This window comes from Phalacrocorax carbo, chromosome 27 (genome assembly GCF_963921805.1).
Source record: "Phalacrocorax carbo chromosome 27, bPhaCar2.1, whole genome shotgun sequence".
Taxonomy (NCBI): Eukaryota; Metazoa; Chordata; class Aves; order Suliformes; family Phalacrocoracidae; genus Phalacrocorax; species Phalacrocorax carbo.
Window position 1 is genome coordinate 891,547 of NC_087539.1, and position 19,179 is coordinate 910,725.

Here is a 19,179-nt window from a genome sequence, read left to right on the forward strand (position 1 = left end):
AACGCTCCCGACCGGCCGCTCCCCAGCGGTCACGCCAGCCCCGCGCTCCCCCCTGCAGCCGGCCCAAGGCTGCACCCCCCCCCGCGACCCCCCACCCCCTTTACCCCATGAGAAGCCCACCGCTCCACCCAGTCCGGCCAGCAAACCCCCTTCTGCAGCCGCCCCGGACCCCCACTGCCTGTGTCCCGTCCCCCACTGCCCGAGCTCCCCCCCCCACTGCCCAGGCCCAACGCGCCTTCCCCACGCCTGGGGTGCGGGAGGGGGGCCCCGAGCCCCTCCGCTACCCAGGCCTTCTCCCAGCCCCCCCCACCCTGACACCCTTACCTCCCAAACCACCCACCCACCCCGCACAGGACACCCCACTCCCCTCACAGCACCCCTCCTACCCCCTCCATTTCCCCGCAGCCCACCCCCCAGGCTGTTCTCTCCCCCACAGAGCGCCCCCCCTTCTTCTCACAAGGCCCCTCAGCCCCTTCCTCGCCCCTCCCAAGGCCCCTCTCGACCCCCCTCACCCCTCGAAGGCCCCCCCCGACTCCTCCACCCACACAAGACCCCTCATCCCCCCACAAGGCCCTTCCCGCCCCCCCACACCTCACAAGACCCCCACGGCTCCCCCAACGCCTCACAAGGCCCTTCAGCCCCCCTCACTCTCTCACAAGGCCCCTCAGACCCCCACGCCCCACAAAAGTCCCCTCCCGACCCCTCCAACCCCTCACAAAGCCCCTTAGACCCCACACAACCCCACACAAAACGCCCCCGGGCCCCTCAACGCCTCACAAGGCCCCTCTCGACTCCCCCCAACCCCTCACAAGGGCCCTCTCAACCCCCCCAAACCCCTCCAAGGCGCCCCCGCCCCCCCAAGGCCCCTTCCGACACCCCCACCCCACACAAACCCCCTTCCCCTCACAAGGCCCCTCACAAGGCCCCCCACAGGGCCCCCCCCGCCCGTCGCCCCCTTCCCCGGCTCCTGCCCGCGCTGCTCCAGCCGGTCCCGGGCCCGGCCCCGCGGCCTTGGGGCACCCCGCACTCACCGGCCGTGGCGGTGGGGCCCCCCCGCCCCCGCCGCGACCCCCCCCCTCACCTCAGGCCGCCGCGATGCACCGGGGAGGGGGGCGGGGGCCGCGGCCCGGCAGGAGCCCTCAGGCCGCGCCAGCCAATCGGAACGCGGCCACCGCTCAGCAGCCAATGACGATGCGAGACGGCCGCACAGCGCCCGCCCTCCTGGAGGATTTCACCAATGAGAAGGCAGGAAAGGACCGGCTCGGCCCGCCCTCCCTCGCCTCCATCCAGTCGGCTACGAAGCGGGGGCCGGGCCGAGCGCTCCTGGCCAATGAAGGGACAGAGCGGTGCCCCTGGGCGCGCTGAGACGCAGCTCGGCGCGAGGAGGGAGGCATCCCGCCAGCCAATAGCGTAGCGGCCCAGCAGACGCGACGGCGAAGGCCACGCCCTCTCCCGCCTCCGGCGCTAGAGAGAGGCGTGACCAATGTACGCCGAGAGCCAATCGGATCCAGCAATGCCGAGGCCCCGCCTCCCCACCTCCACGATGGGCGGGGCGGGGCGGGGCGGCGGGCGCCGAACGTGGACGGAAACTGCCGAGAGCCGCCGCCCTGCGGCGGAAAGACCCGAGCGAGTCCGGGAGAGGCCGAAGGTGAGGGGCGGGGGCGGGGGCGGGGGCTGAGCTCGGGGATCCGCGGGTTCGCGTCCCCGGTCCGCCCAAACCGACCCCGGTCCGGCCCCGCCGCGCCTGCCCCCGAGGGGGGACCGGGGCTACCGGGTTCGTCGTGCAACGCTCCGCACAGCTCCCCGCGCAATGCTTTGCACAAGCTCATGTGCAATGGTTTGAACAAACCCCCATCCATTGCTTTGCAGAGATGTTCATGCAATGGTTTATCAGCAGCCCCACGCGTGCTCTGCTGCACGACCCCTGCCCGGTCATGGAATCATGGGATCATTAAGGTTGGAAAGGACCTCTAGGATGAAGTCCAACCACCACCCCAACACCCCCATGAGTTCTAAACCACGTCCCCAAATGCCACGTCTACACATTTTTTGACTCCCCCACCTCTCCGGGCAGCCTGTGCCAACCCCTGACCACTCCTGCAGGGAAGACATTTTCCCTAATATCCAATCTAAACCTCCCCTGACGCAGCTTGAGGCTGTTTCCTCTCGTCGTCTGGTCCCCGCCACACATCGCACCGAGCGAAGCAACGAAGCGGCAGCGAGAGGGAAACCGTGTGTTTACAAATCCCCCCGCCGCCCCTCTTGGTCCCCGGTGCAGCGGGGGCTGCCGGCATCACCCTGCCGCCGCTCTCCTGGGCCCCGCCAGCTCCTCGTAGGCCTCCTGCAGCTCAATGAAGCGCCTCTCGGCCTCCTCGGCACGGTGCCGGTTGTGATCTGGGTGCCAAAGCTTCACCAGCTCCCGGTGGCTCCGGTGTATGTCCTCGGTAGAGGCACCCGCCGGCAGGCCCAGGACCTGGGGGCAAAACAGACGTGCTGGGCTGGTGGTGGGGACCCTGCCGGGCCCCCCCAGGGTTGCGTGTGCCCTCACCAGCTGGAGGAGACCCCAAAAAGAGTGTTTGCCCCCACCCAGGGCATGGGGGCCGCCAAACCCTGTGGATCCCCCAGCACAGCATCCCACCGCAGCATCCCTCCCACTGCAGCATCCCCCGGATACCCAGTGCCGCACCCCGCACCTCGTACGCCCACTGCTGCCGCTCGCTCCAGCTGCTTGGTTTGAAGCCGGTGCCACCGTCCTGTGCCGGAGAGCCCCCAGCGAAGCCCAGGAGCTCTGCCAGGAGCCGGCCGGCGCGGAGGGGCAGGAGCAGGAGCTCGGTGGCAGCACGGGGCAGGGCCAGGAGGGTGCCCAGCACCCCCATGGCACCGCAGAGCCCGCGGCAGGCGAGCGGGGCGGCGAAGGCCAGGCATGCCAACCCCAGGTGGTAGAGCCGGGCGGCCAGCCGGGGCTGCGGCACCCCCCGGGGCTTGTAGCGCCGGTGCCGCTGCGCGGCGATGCTGGCGGCCAGGCTGGCGGGCAGCACCGCCAGCACCCGGCCCTGGAACAGGAGGGAGGCGAGGAAGGCTGCGGCCAGGATGCTGGGTGCCTCCGCCGTCTGGTCTCCCACCGAGGAGACCAGCTGCACCCCCAGACCCACAGCCAGGGGCTGCGCCAGCAGCACTGGCACCCAGGGCAGCCCCAGCACTGCCACCAGCCCAAAATACATCCCCACCGTCACCTGCCCCACCAGGCGCAGGGGGCTGAGGGCCGGCACGGTCCCACCGCGGTCCCTGGCTGCCTCGGCCCCGTTGGCGGCAGCCACCCAGCCGGGGAGGTGCCAGAAGTCCCAGAGCCAGCCGGCGCCGAAGCCGCCCAGCGTCAGCATCCACAGCAGCGCGTGGCTGTCCCGGCCCAAGTAGAGGTGGTGCAGCCCCAGTGGCCCCCCCAGCGCCCACAGCCCGTAGGCCACCAGCAGCCGCTTGGCCATCCTCCACCCCAGCTGTGGTGATCGGCTCGGCAGGGCTGCCCTGGGGGGGGTCACCGCCCCGGCGGGCACCGGCACGGCCCCGGCATCTGGCACCCTGCAGGATGGACAGTGCAGTCAGGGACCCCAGGTCACGCTGTCCCCCCCTGTGCCAGACCCCTCCGGTGACCTGCCTGCCCGCCCAGGGACGGTGCGTGCCCACCCGGGGTCCTGCATGCCCACCCAGGACCTGTGCATGCCAGCATGGCTTCCATGTGCCCACCCAGCACCATGCATCCCCACCCAGGATGCCCAGGACCACCCAGGGTCCCACACACCCACCCAGGACCAGTGCACGCCCACCCAGGGTCCCCTGAGCCCAGCCAGCACCCTGTGAGCCCACCCATGGTCCCATGAGCCCACCCGGGGCCAGTGCACCCCTGTAGCCCCCCAGACCCCTCACCAGTGGGGCTGCAGCCCACCCTGACCCACCTGTCCCCACGGAGCTCCCCGCGGCACCGCTCCCCCCGCCAGACTTTGCCCCGGCACGATGCCGGGCAAAGGGCACGGCATCGGCATCGCCGCGCCGGTGCGGGGACCTGGGGGGAGGAAACCGGCACCCCCAGCCCCGTACCCCCTCCCAGGGTGCAGCCGTCCCTGGCACGCCACGGTGCCTGGTATTGGGGTACCCGCTGCCTGGTGGATGGGACCCCCCTGCGGTGCAGGGACCCCCCAGCCTGGCCCCCCCGGGACTCTCTGCAGCTCCTGTTTGCTCAGCCCGCGCCGCCGCCGCCGTGTTTGCAGGGATTAACCGGCTGCCGGCCGCCAATTTGGTCTCATCCATTATTAACGGCCCCGCAGCTGCCCTGTGCCGGGGGCTCAGCCCTGTTAGAGGGGTCTGGGGGGGCCGCAGACCCCCCCTGCCAGCTCAGCACCCCCCAGGTGGTGCGACTGGATGGGCTTTGGGGGTGCATCACCCCCTGCTCGCTGCTTCCCTGGGTCTGGATGGGAACCCCCCACCCTCCCTTAGGGTTTGGGGGTGCAATGGGACAAAGCCCTGGTTCTGGGGGGGGCTGAGAGGCCAGGATGCCTGGGTCCCCGGGGACACCCCCCAGGATGCCGGCGAGGGGTGCTGGCGGCCCCCCCGGCTCGCCTGCCCGTCAGGGCGGGCTGACAGCGGCCCCCCCGCGCTGCCCACCCCGCGCCTGGCTGCCTCCCTGACAGCGGGTCCCAGCGGACCCCGGCCCACGCTCTGCTGCCCGCGAGCCCCGCGCTGGGGGGGCCCAGCCCCACCACCCTGACCGGGGGGGGGGGGGGCACCCTGGCTTGGGTGGGTGCCGGACCCCTCACCGGAGCCCCCACGACCCCCAGGCTGGTGGGGGCTGCAGTGTCGGGCCCCCCCATTTTGGTGCAGCATCGATGCGAGGGGGGGGACGAGGGGTCTCGCATCCCGATCGATTCCTTTAAGTATCTGGATTTAAAAATGTCAAATTTGCCTTTGGTGAGCAGGGCTGGCGGTCGATGGGGCGGGGGGGGCAGAGCCCCCCACAGCAGCCTCAGTTTCCCCAGGTGCCCCTGGACACACGGAGCCGGGGGGCTGCAGAGGAGCCCCTGGGGCATCTCAGGGTGCCCCAGCCCGGGGAGGGGGGCTCCCCCAGCGCCCCACGAGCGCCTGTTTGTGGGCGTAATTGGTGCCATTGATCAGCCCCGGCCACCAGCGTTTAAGGCATCGATTTTTGGAGCCTTCCTGCGAATTGAAGCATCTGTCACCGCCCGGGCGCGCGGGGACCACGGCCGGGGGCACGCGGGGACCACGGCTGGGGCCGCCTCCCGCCCGCCCCTCCGTGCAGGCAGCGGGGTCAGAGGGTCCCCAGCCACGAGCTGTCCCCTCTGGTCCCTGTGTGGGGCCATGCACAAGCACTGGGGACACACGCATGTCCCCACGCACGCATGTGCCATGATGCACACGCGTGTCCCGATGCACATGCATGCCCCGACGCACCCCACCCCCGCCTCCCAGCGAGGACACGAAGCACCCCCCCACCCCAACACCCACCCGCTGCAGCCCGGGCACCACGTCCCCACGCGCCGGGACACGGGGCACACACATGTGGGCGCACACGCGTGGGTGCCACCGGCCTGTGCTCGCGCGGCCGAGCCAAGCGCGCGCTCACACTCACACGGCGGAGCTCGGAAAAACCTGCCGTGGGGCTGGTTGAAGGCATCCGGCGCCGTCCCGCGTGTCACGCCGCCTTGTCAGTTTGCTGGTAATTAATGCAAACGCCGGGGCCGGAGTCCCTCCGGACTCGTACATCACTGCCAGCGCCGGCTGCGGCGCGGCCCTGGTACCCAAGTGCTGTTATTAGGGGAATTTTATATGTATTAGCTGTTGATGCACATTAATACATTAAAAATGTCAGCGGTGGAGGCCAGCTAATTGTCTGATTTAAATGTCTATTTGTCAGCGCCCGGCTCAGGTGGGCATGAGGCGAATCTGCAATGAGCCCCCAGCCCCGCCGGCGCGGGGGGCAGCACTGCAGGGGGGGGAATCCCGGCCCCCAGCACCCCACGGTGGGGCTGGGGGGTCCCGTGGGGTGGGGAGACCCAGCGTGCTGGCGTGTGGGGGGGCCCGGGCAGGTGGCAGGGGGGTGAGCGGGACCCCCGTGCCCCGGCCACCCATCTAATTGCCGCCCAGCCAGGATGGATTTCTCCGCCCGACATCCTCTGCATCCGTAATAAATGCCACTTGTCCAGAGAATTAATCCGGGCCGGCCCGCAGCCATCCATCTCGGCAGGCGCTGGCACGCCGTGACGGACGGCCCCGCCGCCGGAGCCCCCGCCAGCACGGGGGGGTGCAGTCGGGAGGGGAAGTAAATCCCCCCCGGGATCCCCTGGCCTCCCCTTCCTGAGGGATGCCCCCCCAGCGCCGGGTGATGGGCTGCCACCGCTCTGGTCACCCCACAGCTGAGACCCCACAGCTCATCACTGCAGTGGCCCAGGCACAGCCTTGCCCCCCCCGTGGGGCAGCCGCAGCAGGGTGGGGGCGGCCGTGGCTGGGCTCAGCCCCGGTGCAGGATCCAGCCCTGTGTGGGGCAGCCCCCCACGAGCGGCCGTGGGGCTGGGGCTCAGCACCATTCCAGGGGGAGACTCAGGGCACAGATGTGACCCCCCTGAGTACTACTTGGCCCCAGCGCGACGTGGCTGTCCCTGGGTGGGGTGGGACACCCCACCCTGACCCTGTCCCCACCCCTGAGCCCCCTGCTTACCATGTCCTGAGCCCCCCACTGCCGAGGGGCAGTCGGCTCCGGACCCCTGACCCCCCAGGCCCTCCCAGCCCCCTCCCAGCTGCCTCCTCACCAATTAGCAGCAGATGATAATGAGCCGGGGGGGCAGGAGGGGAGGGCTGGGGGTGCCCAGGAGGTGCCAGGGCAGAGGGGGTGCACGGGCTGAGGGCTGGGGGTATCTCAGGGTATGGGGGCACATTGGGGACTGGATGCAGGGGGTGACCTGGCTGGGGCTGGAGCCCACGGGGAGGGACATGGCAGTGACCCCACCACTGGCACAGGAGATGCTCTGCCCGCTTGGCCGCTTCTGCCACCCCACAAACGGGGGCACCCGAACGGCCCCGGGACCCCGCGGTGCCACGGGCTCCATCCAGGGGCGATGCTGCAGCAGCGGGCCCGCGGTGCTGGCACACCCCACACCAGGGTCCCCACGGGCTCTTCACCACCACCATACTGGGACAGCCCCGGGAGCGTCACCCCCAGCCCGGCCTCGCAGCCCCCCCGCCGCTGCTGGTTTATTGTTGCCGTTCAAGGACAATTTTCATCCAATTTCGGCCGGCCCGGTGGTGGGGCTTTATTGCAAACATGCCCTGGATGGAGCGCGCAGCGCCCGGCCGCCTCCAGCCCATCTATATTCATTTGCACAAGGCTCCCTCCCGGCCTGCGCGGCCAGAGCTGACATGCCAATCTGTCTGCCGTCCCGGCACGCCGCCGCCACGGGGCGGGAAGCCTTTGGCAAAGCCATGGGGAGAGGAAGGGTGACGTCCCCCAAGCGCCGGGGACCATGCAGCGGGCACCAGGGACCGTGCACCGGCACTGGGTGCCATGCACCAGGTGCTACGGACCATGCACCAGCACCGTGCACCACGCACTGGGCAGTGCTGGGGCTCAGGGACCGGGCGCTGGGGCCGTGCCGGTGCTGGATGCGACCCTGCGGGGCCACACGCCGCTGCACGAGCCGGTGGGTCCTCAGGGGCTGCAGAGGCAGATGGTGAACGTGGAGTTGCCGGACGGCTACACCGAAGCCTCCCTCCCCGTGCCGGCACTGCCGGCCCCGCTGGCTGCCGCAGGGGGGACGGCGGGGACGTGGGGCCGCGGCGTTATGCATTTATTCATGCTCTGCGCCCCGGCACCGCGGCTCTGCCGGCTGCCTCCAGCCCCCGTGGCTTGCACCAGGCTCAGCTCCCGGCTCTGGCCCCGGAGCCGCTGGCGCTGCGGTTGGGATGTGTCCATCCCCATCGGGGTGACCCGCAGCATCGTCCCAGGTCCTGCCTGAGGACAGCGAGAGCCGCCAGGATGGGGAAACCAAGGCACGGCTCAGCACCGGGAGCCACAAGGGGACGGGGATGTCACCCCCATGGCCGCTGGCACCCTCCCGGTGCCGGTGTGGGGGCTCAGCCCTGGCACTGGCCTCGCAGCCCCCATGGATGGGGCCGAGCCCCCACAAGCCCAGCCGCCTCTGCAGCAGCCAGGCACCGGAGCCAGGCCCAGCCCAGGAGCCGAGGGCAGGATCCGGCCCTGACCCCCCCATCCCTCCCATCTCCCCGCAGCTGCTCTCGCTGGGGCTGACCTTTCTCGCCGCTGCTGTTTTTGCCCGCAGCCTTGGCTCCCACCCCTGCTCCACTGCCAGCAGGGCTGGGGGCAGCCGGGACCCCCCGGCGTCCCCTCGCGTCCCCACAGCCAGGGCCTGGGCACCCGCTCACCACCAGCTCTCGGTGCCTGCTAATTAGCTCTCGGGCTTCCCCTCGCAGCCTGGCTAATTAATTCGCTGTTGCTGCTCATTAGGATCAGCCGGCGGAGGGGGTGGCGGTGGCGGGACTCCGGCGTCCCCGGGGAGCGGCACGGGCGGCATCGATGGCACCTGGACCCTGTCCCCGCCAGGGCGAGCGGGGGAGATGCTCCAACCGCCGTAATTTGTTGCACAAACATTGCCGGGTTTTTCAGGATTGCATTGATCCTCCTGCATAAAGGGCCCATAAATCCATCCAATATCCCGGCTGATTGATCGCCGCCCTTTGGAGGGAGCTGGCCAGGCCTGCAAATTTAAAAACTATACGGATAAATTACACACACGGTCGCTACGGTGGGAGCATCTCCCCTGCCCGCACCCCGGCATGCATATGCACACGCATGCAGCATGCACACGCATGCACACAACACGCACACGCATACACACGCAGGCGCACACCCCAGCGTGCACCCACGCGCGCGCACAAACACGGAGGGCCAGCCGCTGACACCGCAAGGACACGCGTGGACCTCTGCACCCAGACACGCGTGTGCAAAGCCGCCCCCAGGACCGTCCGCACCCGGTGGCTCCGCGCAGGAGGACCCCCTGGTCCCACGGCCCCCCGCAGGGGCACCCGAGGTGTCCCCGGTGCAGGGCAGCGCCGGTGCGGGGGCCGAGCGGGGGCCACCCAGGGCAGCTGGTGGCTCTTGCCTGGTTTCTCCTCTTTTCCCTGATATTTTCCTAATTGTGGGGAAGCTGCGGGAGAGGGGCTGCGGGCGGCGGGGGCTGCGGGCGGCGGGGGCTGCGGCTCCTCTCCCGGGAGCGCAGAGGGCAAGACTTCATTTTGCATAACGGAGCAAATTCAGGCAAGATTTGAAAAGAGCAGCAGTAAATCAGCTCCCAGAGCACCAGCTCCGCCGCGGCGCTGGGAGCAACCGGGGCCCGATCCGGACCCCCCCAGCAGCCCCTGGCCGTATGGGTGCCCTGATAGCAGCAGGGAGACCAGAGCCCCCCCAGGGATGCTGGCTCTGTCCCCATCCCCAGGCTGGGAAGGGGTCCTGCACCCCAGCAGAGCCCCCCCGGCCTGGGGCTCCCTGGCAGCACCCGCGCATTCGGGGTGAGCCCTGCAGAGGAGCCCCCCAAAACGGGCCTGTGGCCACCAGCCCCTGCATGGGGCTGAGCAGTGCGGGGGGGGTCCTCTGCACCCCCCGCCCCCCTGCCCGCGCCCCCCCGTACCCATGCACATCCAGCCCTGCGCTCACCCCCCCCCCGCAGCCACATGCACCTCCCCGCACAGACCCGCGCAGCCCTTTGCACCCCCAAACTGTGCACCCAGCACCCCCCGCCCCCCCCGCAACCCCCCCGCTCACACACACAGATCTGTGCACACGCACGGGCACACACCCCCCCCCCATTGCACACTCGCGTTTCCCCCCCCGTGGGCCCCCCCCCGTGCACCCATCACAACCCTGCACGCCCTCCCCCCCCCGGGCACCCCCCGCGCTCCCGTCCCTCCCCCCCCCAGCCCACCCCCCCGCCCCCGCCGTGCCCGGTGCCGTCGAACGGGGCGGGCGGAGCGGGGCTGCGGGCGCGGCGCGGCGCGGGCGGCGGCCCCGGCACGTGGATCCCGGCGCCACGGGCGGCAGGTACCGGCGGGCACCGGCGGGGGGTGGGGTGGAGAGGGGCGGGGGGGTCCGCGGCAGGCCCGGGGCCCCGCGTCCCCGGGGACCCCGAGCGGGAAGCGGGGGCGGCTCCGGGAGAACCGCGCTGCTCGTCCCCGTGTCCCCGCCGGTGCGCACCGGGGAGAGCGCGGCGTGGGGCAGCGGCGGGGCCGCTCCCGGGGGAGGGGGGGCCGCTCCCGGGCAACTTGGCGAGAAGTTGCCCCGCGCGTCGCGGCGGCTCCATCGCGGCTCCGGCCCCGGCTCCGCCGCGGCTCCATCCCGGCTCCGGTCCCGGCTCCATCCCGGCTCCGGTTACATCACCAGCTCCAACACCGGCTCCGGTCCTGGTTGCATCATCGGCTCCGGTCCTGACTCCAACACCGGCTCCGGTCCTGGCTGCTGCAGGAGCTCCGGTCTCGACTCTGGCCCCGGTTCCGTCGCCGTCTCGGGTCCCGGCTCCGCTCCCGGTTCCATCATCGGCTCCGGTCTCGTCCCCTTCACCAGCGCAAGTGCTCCCGGCTCCGGCCCCGCTCCCGGTCCCACCCTCGGCCCCAGCCCTGCTGCGGTGACCATCCCCGTCCCCCAGCCCCGCTCCCGTCCCCACTGCCAGCCCTGCTGCCGGCTCCAGCCCCCGCCCTGCCGCTGTGACCGTCCCTGTCCCTGTCCCCATCCTCATCCCCGTCCCCATCCCCACTCCCGCCACCCCTCCCAGCCCGGTCCCCGCCGGGGCGTGAGGCTCAGTGGGCGGCTGGGTGCCGTCCGCCCCCCCGGCACCACCATCGCGCCCAAGGGCGAGGAGGACCTGCTGGCGCTGGCCGCCTCCCGGCTGAGCCGCAGGAAGCGGGTGGCCGGGGCGGCCGTCGGCGTGGCCATGGTGCTGGTGCTGCTGGTGGCCATCCCGCTGCTGGTGCACAGCTCCAAGGCGGCCGCGCACTACGAGATGCTGGGCAGCTGCCGCATGGTTTGCGACCCCTACCCCGGCCCCGAGCTGCCCGCCGCCTCCCCGCCGCCCTTCCTGCCCGGCGCCAAGGGCGAGCCGGGGCGCAAGGGCCGCACCGGCGTGCGGGGTCCCCCTGGACCGCCGGGACCGCGGGGGCCGCCGGGTGAGCCAGGCCGGCCGGGGCCACCGGGGCCACCAGGTCCGGGTCCCGGGGGGTACATCCCCTCCTTCTACAGCCCCAAGATCGCCTTCTATGCGGGGCTGCGGAAGCCCCACGAGGGCTATGAGGTGCTGCGCTTCGACGACGTGGTCACCAACGTGGGCAACTACTACGAGCCCTCAAGTGGGAAGTTCACCTGCCCCCTGCCCGGCATCTACTTCTTCACCTACCACGTCCTCATGCGCGGCGGCGATGGCACCAGCATGTGGGCCGACCTCATGAAGAACGGGCAGGTACAGGCCGGCACCGCCACTGGCACCCCCGTGACGGTTCCTCCCCAGTATCCCTGGTACCCCCACCCTGCTCCCCAAAGCCCATCCCTCGCCCTGTTCCAGCCCGGCTCCTCCGCCCCCGTTTCTCTGTGCATCTCCACCTGGGTCCCCCATCCCAGCTCCCCCCATCCCAGTTTTCCCATCCTGCTTCCCCTGTCTTCATTTTCCCATCTTGTTTCCTCCCATCCCAGTTTTCCCATTCTCGTTTCCCTTAATCTCAGTTCCTCCCATTCCTGATCCCCCATCCCCAATTCCCCCCACCCCAGTCCCCATGTTCTGTTTCCCCCACCCAATTCCCCTGCCCCAATTCCCACCCTCTTCTCTCCATCCCATTTCCCCCCAACCCTGCTCCTCCCACCCCAGTACCCCCATCCCCTCTCCGCCCACCCGGTTCCCCCTCTGGGACCACGGAGGGGGTGACTGGGGGAGCCACCCCACACCCATCCCCACCACCCGCCATCGCCTCAGCCTTGGGGACACAAAACCCCCATCTGCGGGGCTCCTGCCGCAGGGCCGGGGGGGACACACTCCCCTGGGAGCGCCAGGCTCGGAGCTGGCGGGGAGTGGGGTCTGGTGGGGCCAGCTGGGCTGGCCACCAGCACTGGGGGGGGACAGGCTGTGCCTCCCCAGCCAGTCCCTTTGTTCGCGGAGGCGCAGTCCGGCCGGCAGCTCCTGCACCGCCTCGCCCCGGATGCTTCCCATTTATTATGGGAAAAACGAGGATCGATCTGGCAGGGTCAATACCGGCTCCGCTGTCCCCCCCAGGGCACCCCCAGTCCCTGGGCAGAGCAGCAGCATGGGGCAGGGGGGTCCCGGGTGCTGGGCCTCTCCAGATCCGGTCACCAGCAGGTCCTCGGGACCGAGCACCGACGGTGACACCCAGCTCTGACAGCCTGCTGCGGGTGTGGGGGCGTGGCCCTGTCCTGGGGGACCCCAGGGCATGGGGGTGGCTCTGTCCCTGTCCCCCCTGTCACCACTGCTGACCGGCAACAATTAGGGAGCGGGGGGGGTGGGGGGATGGATGCTGGCTCCCTCACCCGGTTCTGCCGCAGATGGGCGGCGTGACCTTGAGCGGTGATGGACAGACAGACAGAGGGGCTGAGCAGGTTGGGGGGTCCAGAGCAGCTCAGCCCCCTCCATTCCCAGCCCCACACCCTGGCTTGCCCCAGAGACAGTGTGCTGGGGGGGGTCCCTGACGGCCGTGCCCCCCCAGGTGCGGGCCAGCGCCATCGCGCAGGACGCCGACCAGAACTACGACTACGCCAGCAACAGCGTCATCCTGCACCTGGACGTGGGCGACGAGGTCTTCGTCAAGCTGGACGGCGGCAAAGTGCACGGCGGCAACACCAACAAGTACAGCACCTTCTCCGGCTTCATCATCTACCCCGACTGAGCCCCCCACCCCGGCACAGGGACAGGGAGGGTCCGGGCTCCTGCTGGTGTGACCGTCCCCCACAAGAGCTCTGGGAGTGATGAGACACCCCTGAGGACACACGTGCCCCCCGCCCCTGCCACACGCTGCCCTATGCACACACACCTCTTGGCTCCTCCACACCCCCATCAGTGCCCCCCTCTCCCCGCATGCCAGCACCCCCAAGGGCATTGGGGTGTCCCAGTGCTGTCCCCATCCACGGGCACCCCCAGTTCCCACGGCTGATTGTTGGGTTCCGTGTTCCCCCCAATAAAAAACTCTGGGTTTGGACATCCAGCTGCTGTCTTCGCCTCCCGGGGGGGGACAGGGGGGACCCCTGGGGACCAGAGAAAGGGGCACACCCAGGGGAGGGTCTGGGCTGCCATCGCCCCTTGGTGCTGGCCCTGCCTGTACCCAGAGCGGGATGAGCTCCGGGCCACTGGTGGGGACCCTTCTTGTCACCTTCCACCGTGTCGGCTGCCACGGGGGACAGGGAGAGCGATGCGCCCCCCCGCCACGCACGGGGGACACGGGCAACCCCCGCCAGGGGACACGCTGGGGACACCACCTGCCGCGGGGGTGCTCGGGGTCCCCGTGGGGGGGGGGAGCGGAGCCTCAGGGCGCCGGGTCCCCCCGTCCCCGCGTGGCCGTGGGCCGGTGCTGCCATCGCGTGGCCAGCGGCAGGGAGGACACGGCTCCCACCGGCTGGGCACAGAGCGGGGCCCGGCGGCCTAGGGACCCCCGGGAAGGGCTGGCAGGGGTGGGGGCTCGGCCCCCCCAAGGCCCACGGCTCCCGGAGACCCTATAACGGGACACAGGACGAACTCTTCATTATCAGCGCAGCGTCCGTGGGTGCGTCCCCATCGTCCCATCCCGGTCCCCCCGCGGGGCAGGGTCCTGGCTGTCCCCGGGGATGGCTGCGGGTGGGGGGTGAATCCCTCCTCCCCAGGGTGCTCCCCACCCCCCCAGGGTCCCCCAAACTCCCTGACCTGCACGGTCATATATGTTGCCCCCAGTTTCAACTCCCAGGGTGCCTCCCATCTCCCCAGGCACCTCCCTGCCCCCCAAATGTCCCTCCCCACCCCACTCCCAGGACCCCCCATTTTGATGCCTCCCCAGCCCCAGCACCGCCCCACCTGAGCCTGGGGAGGCACTGGGAAAAGGCCGATGCCACCATCACCACCACCTCGGAGTCCCTCTGGTCTTTGTCCCCCCAAGAGCTGCACCACAACCCCTCCTTGCAGAAGCCCCCCCAGTCCAGGCAGGCGGGGGCCCCCCATTCCCCTGAGCCCTTGGGGGGGTCAGGGGGCGCGGAAGGGCTCCGCATCCCCCAGCGCATGGCTGTACCGCGGTGCCAGCGGGCTCCGGGGCCAGGCCGGAGGGACGGGGTCGATCCTGCTGCAGGTGACACCACCACTGGCTGCGGGGGGCTGAGCCTGGGCCCCCCCAGGCTGTCTCCCCCCCACGACCGCGGGGGAGAGGCAGGCGGGAGGGTCTCGGAGGACTCGCTAGGCCCCCCGACACGCTGCGGGGACGAGAGTGGGGCTGGGAGGGTGTCAGAGCCAGGGAGGGCACCCAGGCGGCGCCCCCCACCCCGGTACAAAGGGCCGTCTGCGTGACGAGGACGGCGGCCAAGCCGGCGTTGGAAGTGCCGGTAGCCCCGGAGGTCTCGGTGCCGGCGGAGAGGGGCGAATGGCAGCCCCGAGCACCGGCACGGACCGCCCCCCCCGCTGCAGGGAGGCAGCCGTGGGGGGAAGGGGGCACACCGGTACCCAGAGTGCTGCATCGGGGGGGGGGGGGGGGGGGCGCCAGGAGGCACGGCCCCGCTCCCCCGGGCACGGAGGGAGCGCAGCTGCGTCCCGGCACCGGCGGCAGGAGCCGAACCCCAACAGCCCCATGGCTGCGGCGTGGCCGCCGGTTTACAAAGCACCGCCATGGCCGATGGCCCGCCCCGCGGCCCGGCGCCGGCCAATGAGCGGCGGCGGCAGCGGCAGGAGCCCGGCTGGGATTGGTTCAACGCCGTTCCAAGGGCTCGGCCTGTCAGCGATAGGCTGGAGAAGGGAAAGGGGTGACCATAGAGAGGACGGGTACGGTAGAGCGGCACGAAGGGGGATTGTGGGATAGCGGCGGTTCCGCACCGGGGGTCCTGCGCCCCGCCGCCCCCCCCCCCGGGACACGGTGCGGCCCCCGGGCTGGCTCCCCCCCCAGGCCCTTCGCCACCCGGCTGGCTTCGTTCAGCACGGGGCGCCCCCCCAGCTCCCCCTGTCCACGGCCGACACGAGTGACCCGGCCCCGTCCTCGCCACAGCCTTTATTTGCCGCTCAAGCAGGATGGGGATACCGGGGGGCACCCCCAGAGCCCCCCCCCCCGACCAGGCCCTGCACCGCAGCACACCCCGAGGGCCCGGGGGAGCCCGGGCCAAGGCAGAGGCAGCGGGGGGGGAGGGGGGGGACAGTGCCTGGGGACCCCTGGACCCCAAAACCCAGGGGCAGCCAGTGCCACCTCCATCAGCAGGAGGGGAGCAGGGACCCCCTCAGCCCCAGAGCCGGGGGAGTGTGGGAGACATTGGATAAATGTTAAATACAACTGAGGTTGTGGTAGGGAGAAAAACAAAGAGGCGATAAATAGCAATAAATAATGGGGGGGGGGGGATACGCAAGGCCCAGGGATGTGCCGCAGCATCGACCCTCGGTGCTGGCAGCAGGGATGGGGGGCAGCTGGCCCCACACTCTGCTCCCCGGCCCACACAAGGCACAGCGGGGTCCGGTGAAGCCCCCCCCACCAGCTGCCACCCCGCCAGGTTGGGCGGTGCAGGACTGGGGGAGCCCGTGTGGCAGGTCCCCTCCATCACTTCCCTGGCTCCGCTCGCTCCTTGTGCGACTCTGTCACCACCTGCTGCAGGGGGAGAAGGTGGGGGTCAGCCCCATGGTGGGGTCGGCCCCCCCCAGGCAGGGCCCCCCCAGTCCTCACCTGCCCGTCCCGCGTCTCGATGGTTTTGATGAGCACCATCCTCCGTGCAGGGCTCTCCGCAGGCTGCGGCTCCAGCACTGGGGCACAGAGAGGCCATCAGGCGCCCACTCTGCTCCCCCGGGGTACGGTGGGCGTGAGGCCTCCCCGGGCAGGAGCACAGGGACCCACCTGCACCCCTGTGGGGTGTCTGCCCCAACCCCCGGTCCCCTCCTCACCTGAACTTCTCATGCTGAAGGAGGTGGCGGGGGGCAGGGGGACGGTGATCCTGGTGGGGGGAGAGGGGAGTGAGGGGGGGTCTGGGGCTTCCGGGCATCGCTGGTGACCCTGACCCTTCCACACTATTGACCCACACCACAGTTAACCAGTGCCGGGCTGTGCCAAGCCGGTGGTGGGCTGTGCCCGTGGGCTGCCAGGCAGGTGGCCAGAGGAGCCGGCAGCTGCTCCCCCGCTATCGTGCCTTCCCCGGCCTTGCCCTTATCTCGGCAGCAAGAAGCTCCCGTGGGAACTCTTTGTTTGCCTGCAGAATCAGTGCCCAGAGCTGCCCCCGTGCAAGAAAATCCCGTAACAGCCGAGATGACCCAACGGCAGGGACCCTCTCCCCCGGCTGGACTCGGCACCTCAGCAGCGATGGGGACGTGAGGCTGCGTGTGCCAGCCTCCCCTCGCGAGGCAGAGCAGCCTCACCGGCTTTCCTCGCCCTCCAGCAGCTTGCGGTATGTGGCGATCTCAATGTCCAGGGCCATCTTGACGTTAAGCAGGTCCTGGTACTCGCGCAGGTGCCGCGCCATTTCTTCCTTCATCTGCTGGATCTCCTGCTCCAGCCGCCCCACCACGTCCTGGTAGTTCCCGATCTCCTCGCCAAACTCATCCTCCATCTCCCGCATCTGCCGCTGCAGCGCCTCATTCTGCAGGGGCAGAAGGACCCATGTGGGGCCGGGGCGGGGGCCTGGTGCCTGTGCCGCCCCTGGACCCCCCCACCCCGGCTCTCACCATGCCCTTCAGCCCGTCCACCTCACAGGTGAGGCTCTGGATCTGCCGCCGGGACTCATTCATCTCCTGCTTGGCCAGCCGCAGCGCCTCGTGGTTGCGGTTGGCTGCGTCTGAGAGGTCGGCAAACTGCGGGGGCCAGAGGAGTCAGGGCTGCCAGGGTGCTCCAGCCCCCCCGCCGGTCCCCCCAGCCCCGGGTACCTTTGACTTGTACCACTCCTCAGCTTCCTGCAGGTTCTTCACGGCAATGCTCTCGTACTGGGTGCGGATCTCCCGCAGCGCGGCCGTCAGCTCCGGCTTGCAGACCTCCACCTCTGCCGGCACCGCCGGGCTGGGGGCACTCACCTCCAGGTCCCGCAGCTCCTGCGTGGGGATGTGGGCCGTCACACCATGGCACACGGACCTGACCCACTCCCCCCGCCCCAGCCCCACCCAGGCCCCCCACCTCCTCATGCAGCTTCTTGAGGAAGCCAATCTCATCCATCAGCAGCTCAACCTTGCGCTCCAGCTCCAGGCGGGACAGCGTGGCATCATCCACATCCTGTGGGGAGAGGCCAGGCTGAGCTGTGGGGCAGCACAGAGGGGACAGACCCCCCCAGAACCGCCCTGGGAGGTGCAGGATGGGGAGCACATGGTGCACGGGGCACCGCTGGGGCCTTTGCACACATGAGCAGCCGTGTCAGGCCGTGTGTAGGGCAGTGGCATCACCGGTGTGTGCTGCACGGGCAGAGGGACACAGGGAATGGGCACTGCATGGGGGGGACGGGCCCCCCAGCCCCCCCACCTTGCGGAACAGCACCAGGCTTTTCTCCGCATCCTCCCGCTTCTGCGTCTCGTTCTCCAGCCTGGGGAGAATAGGGGTGAAAAGAAGGCTGGGGGTGGGGTGCAGCCCCCCACCTCATGCCTCCTGCTGCCTGGGGCCCCCCACCCTGCCGCAGTCCCTGACACGTTGCAGGCATGCGGGGATGGAGGAGGAGGAAGATGAGACCCCCAAGTCTGAGCCACCGCCCTCAGCCGTGGGAAGGGGCAGCCCTGGGGTGTCCCTGTCCCTGCACAGCCAGGGCAGGACCAGCTCCACCCACAGGACCCCCAGATTCTGGGGATCACCCCGGGCCCTGTCACACCACCCCGGGGCTGCAGGGCTGTGACCCCAGTGCAGCCCCCCCCCCGGGCCCCTCACTGGGACACGCTCCTTCCCGGGGGTCCATCCCTGCCTCGCACCATCTCCCCCCAAGAGCTCGTCCCAGTCCACGCCCAGTGCCCCCACCCCGCCATGCCCCTCCCAGTGCCCCTCCCTTCCGCAGAGCCCTGCTCTCCCAGTCCCCACCCTGGGTCCCTCCCCAGCGCCCCGCCCCTCCCAGTGCCCCCAGTGCATCTCCAGCGTGGACTGGGTGCATCCCCCCCCCTCCCAGTACACCCGGGGCACCCCCCACAGTTCCCTCCCCGACCTGCGGCCGGTCCCTTCCCGGTGCACCCCCCGGGCCCCACCCCAACATCCCCGGTGCATCCCCCAGTCTCCAACACCCCAGCGTTTCCCGGTGCATCTCCCGGTTCCAGTCACCCTCACATCCCCTGGTACCTCCCCCATCCTCATCCCGGTGCGTCCCTCACCCCGGTGTCTCCTCGGAGCCTCATCCCGGTGCGTCCCCCGGGCCCCACCCCGGTGTATCCTTCATCCCGCTGCATCCTCGGGGTGTCACCCCGGTGCGTCCCCCGGGCCCCACCCCGGTGCATCCCTCATCCCGGCGCGTCCCTCATCCCGGTGCCTCCTCGGAGCCTCATCCCGGTGCGTCCCCCGAGTCCCCGTCCCGGTGCGTCCCTCATCCCGGTGCAGCCCCCAGGCGCCCATCCCGGTGCGTCCCCCGTCCCCGCCGCCCACCCACCGCTGCTGCAGGGCCGCCAGGTCGGTGGCCAGCCCGTCTCGCTCGGCCTGGAGCCGGTCGCGGTCGCGGCCGAGGCGCTGCAGCCGCTCCCGCAGCCCCCGCAGCTCGCCCTGCACCAGCCCGGCGGTGCGGGGCGCGGTGGCGGCGGCGGCGCGGCCCAGGGCGGCTCGCAGGGCCCCGTTCTGCCGCTCCAGCGCCCGCACCCGCTCTAGGAAAGCGGCGAAGCGATCGTTCAGCGCCGCCAGCTCCTCCCGCTCCGCGCTCCGCGCCGCCGCCGCCGCCGCCAGCCGCCCCGGAGCCGCGGTGAGGGGCGGCGGCGCCCCGAGGGCGCGGCGCAGGTTGGGGGCGCGACCGCCGCGGCTCAT

At 70.8% G+C, this 19,179-nt stretch overlaps 4 protein-coding genes across 9 annotated transcripts in view; 1 reads left to right on the forward strand and 3 right to left on the reverse strand.

Annotated features, from left to right (window-relative positions):
* Nucleotides 1-1,310, reverse strand: part of SPATS2 (spermatogenesis associated serine rich 2) — a 32,158-nt gene extending 30,848 nt beyond the window's left edge. For 5 of the 6 annotated variants that reach the window (XM_064474599.1, XM_064474602.1, XM_064474603.1 and 2 more), the window contains exon 1: nucleotides 1,032-1,310. The gene's annotated coding sequence lies outside the window, so the exon portion shown is untranslated. The remainder of the gene's footprint in view (nucleotides 1-1,031) is intronic. The other variant, XM_064474604.1, reaches the window with a different exon arrangement.
* Nucleotides 1,311-2,220: 910 nt separating this feature from the next.
* Nucleotides 2,221-3,568, reverse strand: DNAJC22 (DnaJ heat shock protein family (Hsp40) member C22). Its single transcript, XM_064474607.1, has 2 exons — nucleotides 2,694-3,568; nucleotides 2,221-2,473 (listed from the first exon to the last, which is right to left on the reverse strand). The coding sequence occupies exons 1-2, from the start codon at nucleotides 3,480-3,482 to the stop codon at nucleotides 2,294-2,296; spliced, it is 969 nt and encodes a 322-aa protein (XP_064330677.1). The 5' UTR covers nucleotides 3,483-3,568; the 3' UTR covers nucleotides 2,221-2,293.
* Nucleotides 3,569-10,049: 6,481 nt separating this feature from the next.
* Nucleotides 10,050-13,254, forward strand: C1QL4 (complement C1q like 4). The gene is made up of 3 exons (XM_064474296.1): nucleotides 10,050-10,117; nucleotides 10,457-11,525; nucleotides 12,778-13,254. Exons 2-3 carry the CDS (start codon nucleotides 11,004-11,006, stop codon nucleotides 12,955-12,957), a joined length of 702 nt encoding a protein of 233 aa, XP_064330366.1. The 5' UTR covers nucleotides 10,050-10,117; nucleotides 10,457-11,003; the 3' UTR covers nucleotides 12,958-13,254.
* Nucleotides 13,255-15,282: 2,028 nt separating this feature from the next.
* On the reverse strand, nucleotides 15,283-19,179 carry PRPH (peripherin). The gene is made up of 9 exons (XM_064474186.1): nucleotides 18,815-19,179; nucleotides 17,716-17,776; nucleotides 17,377-17,472; nucleotides 17,133-17,294; nucleotides 16,935-17,060; nucleotides 16,629-16,849; nucleotides 16,161-16,210; nucleotides 15,946-16,022; nucleotides 15,283-15,870 (listed from the first exon to the last, which is right to left on the reverse strand). Exons 1-9 carry the CDS (start codon nucleotides 19,177-19,179, stop codon nucleotides 15,823-15,825), a joined length of 1,206 nt encoding a protein of 401 aa, XP_064330256.1. The 3' UTR covers nucleotides 15,283-15,822.

Excerpts from the sequence above, each read along its gene's own strand:
- DNAJC22 (XM_064474607.1), bottom strand. The coding sequence starts at position 3,482 with ATGGCCAAGCGGCTGCTGGTGGCCTACGGGCTGTGGGCGCTGGGGGGG. Across the intron at positions 2,474-2,693 it reads GGCAGCAGTGGGCGTACGAG|GTCCTGGGCCTGCCGGCGGG; the intron begins GTGCGGGGTGCG and ends TTTTGCCCCCAG.
- PRPH (XM_064474186.1), bottom strand. The coding sequence starts at position 19,179 with ATGAGCCGCGGCGGTCGCGCCCCCAACCTGCGCCGCGCCCTCGGGGCG. Across the intron at positions 17,061-17,132 it reads AGGAGTGGTACAAGTCAAAG|TTTGCCGACCTCTCAGACGC; the intron begins GTACCCGGGGCT and ends TGGCCCCCGCAG. Across the intron at positions 16,850-16,934 it reads TGGACGGGCTGAAGGGCATG|AATGAGGCGCTGCAGCGGCA; the intron begins GTGAGAGCCGGG and ends CTGCCCCTGCAG.
- C1QL4 (XM_064474296.1), top strand. The coding sequence starts at position 11,004 with ATGGTGCTGGTGCTGCTGGTGGCCATCCCGCTGCTGGTGCACAGCTCC. Across the intron at positions 11,526-12,777 it reads ACCTCATGAAGAACGGGCAG|GTGCGGGCCAGCGCCATCGC; the intron begins GTACAGGCCGGC and ends GTGCCCCCCCAG.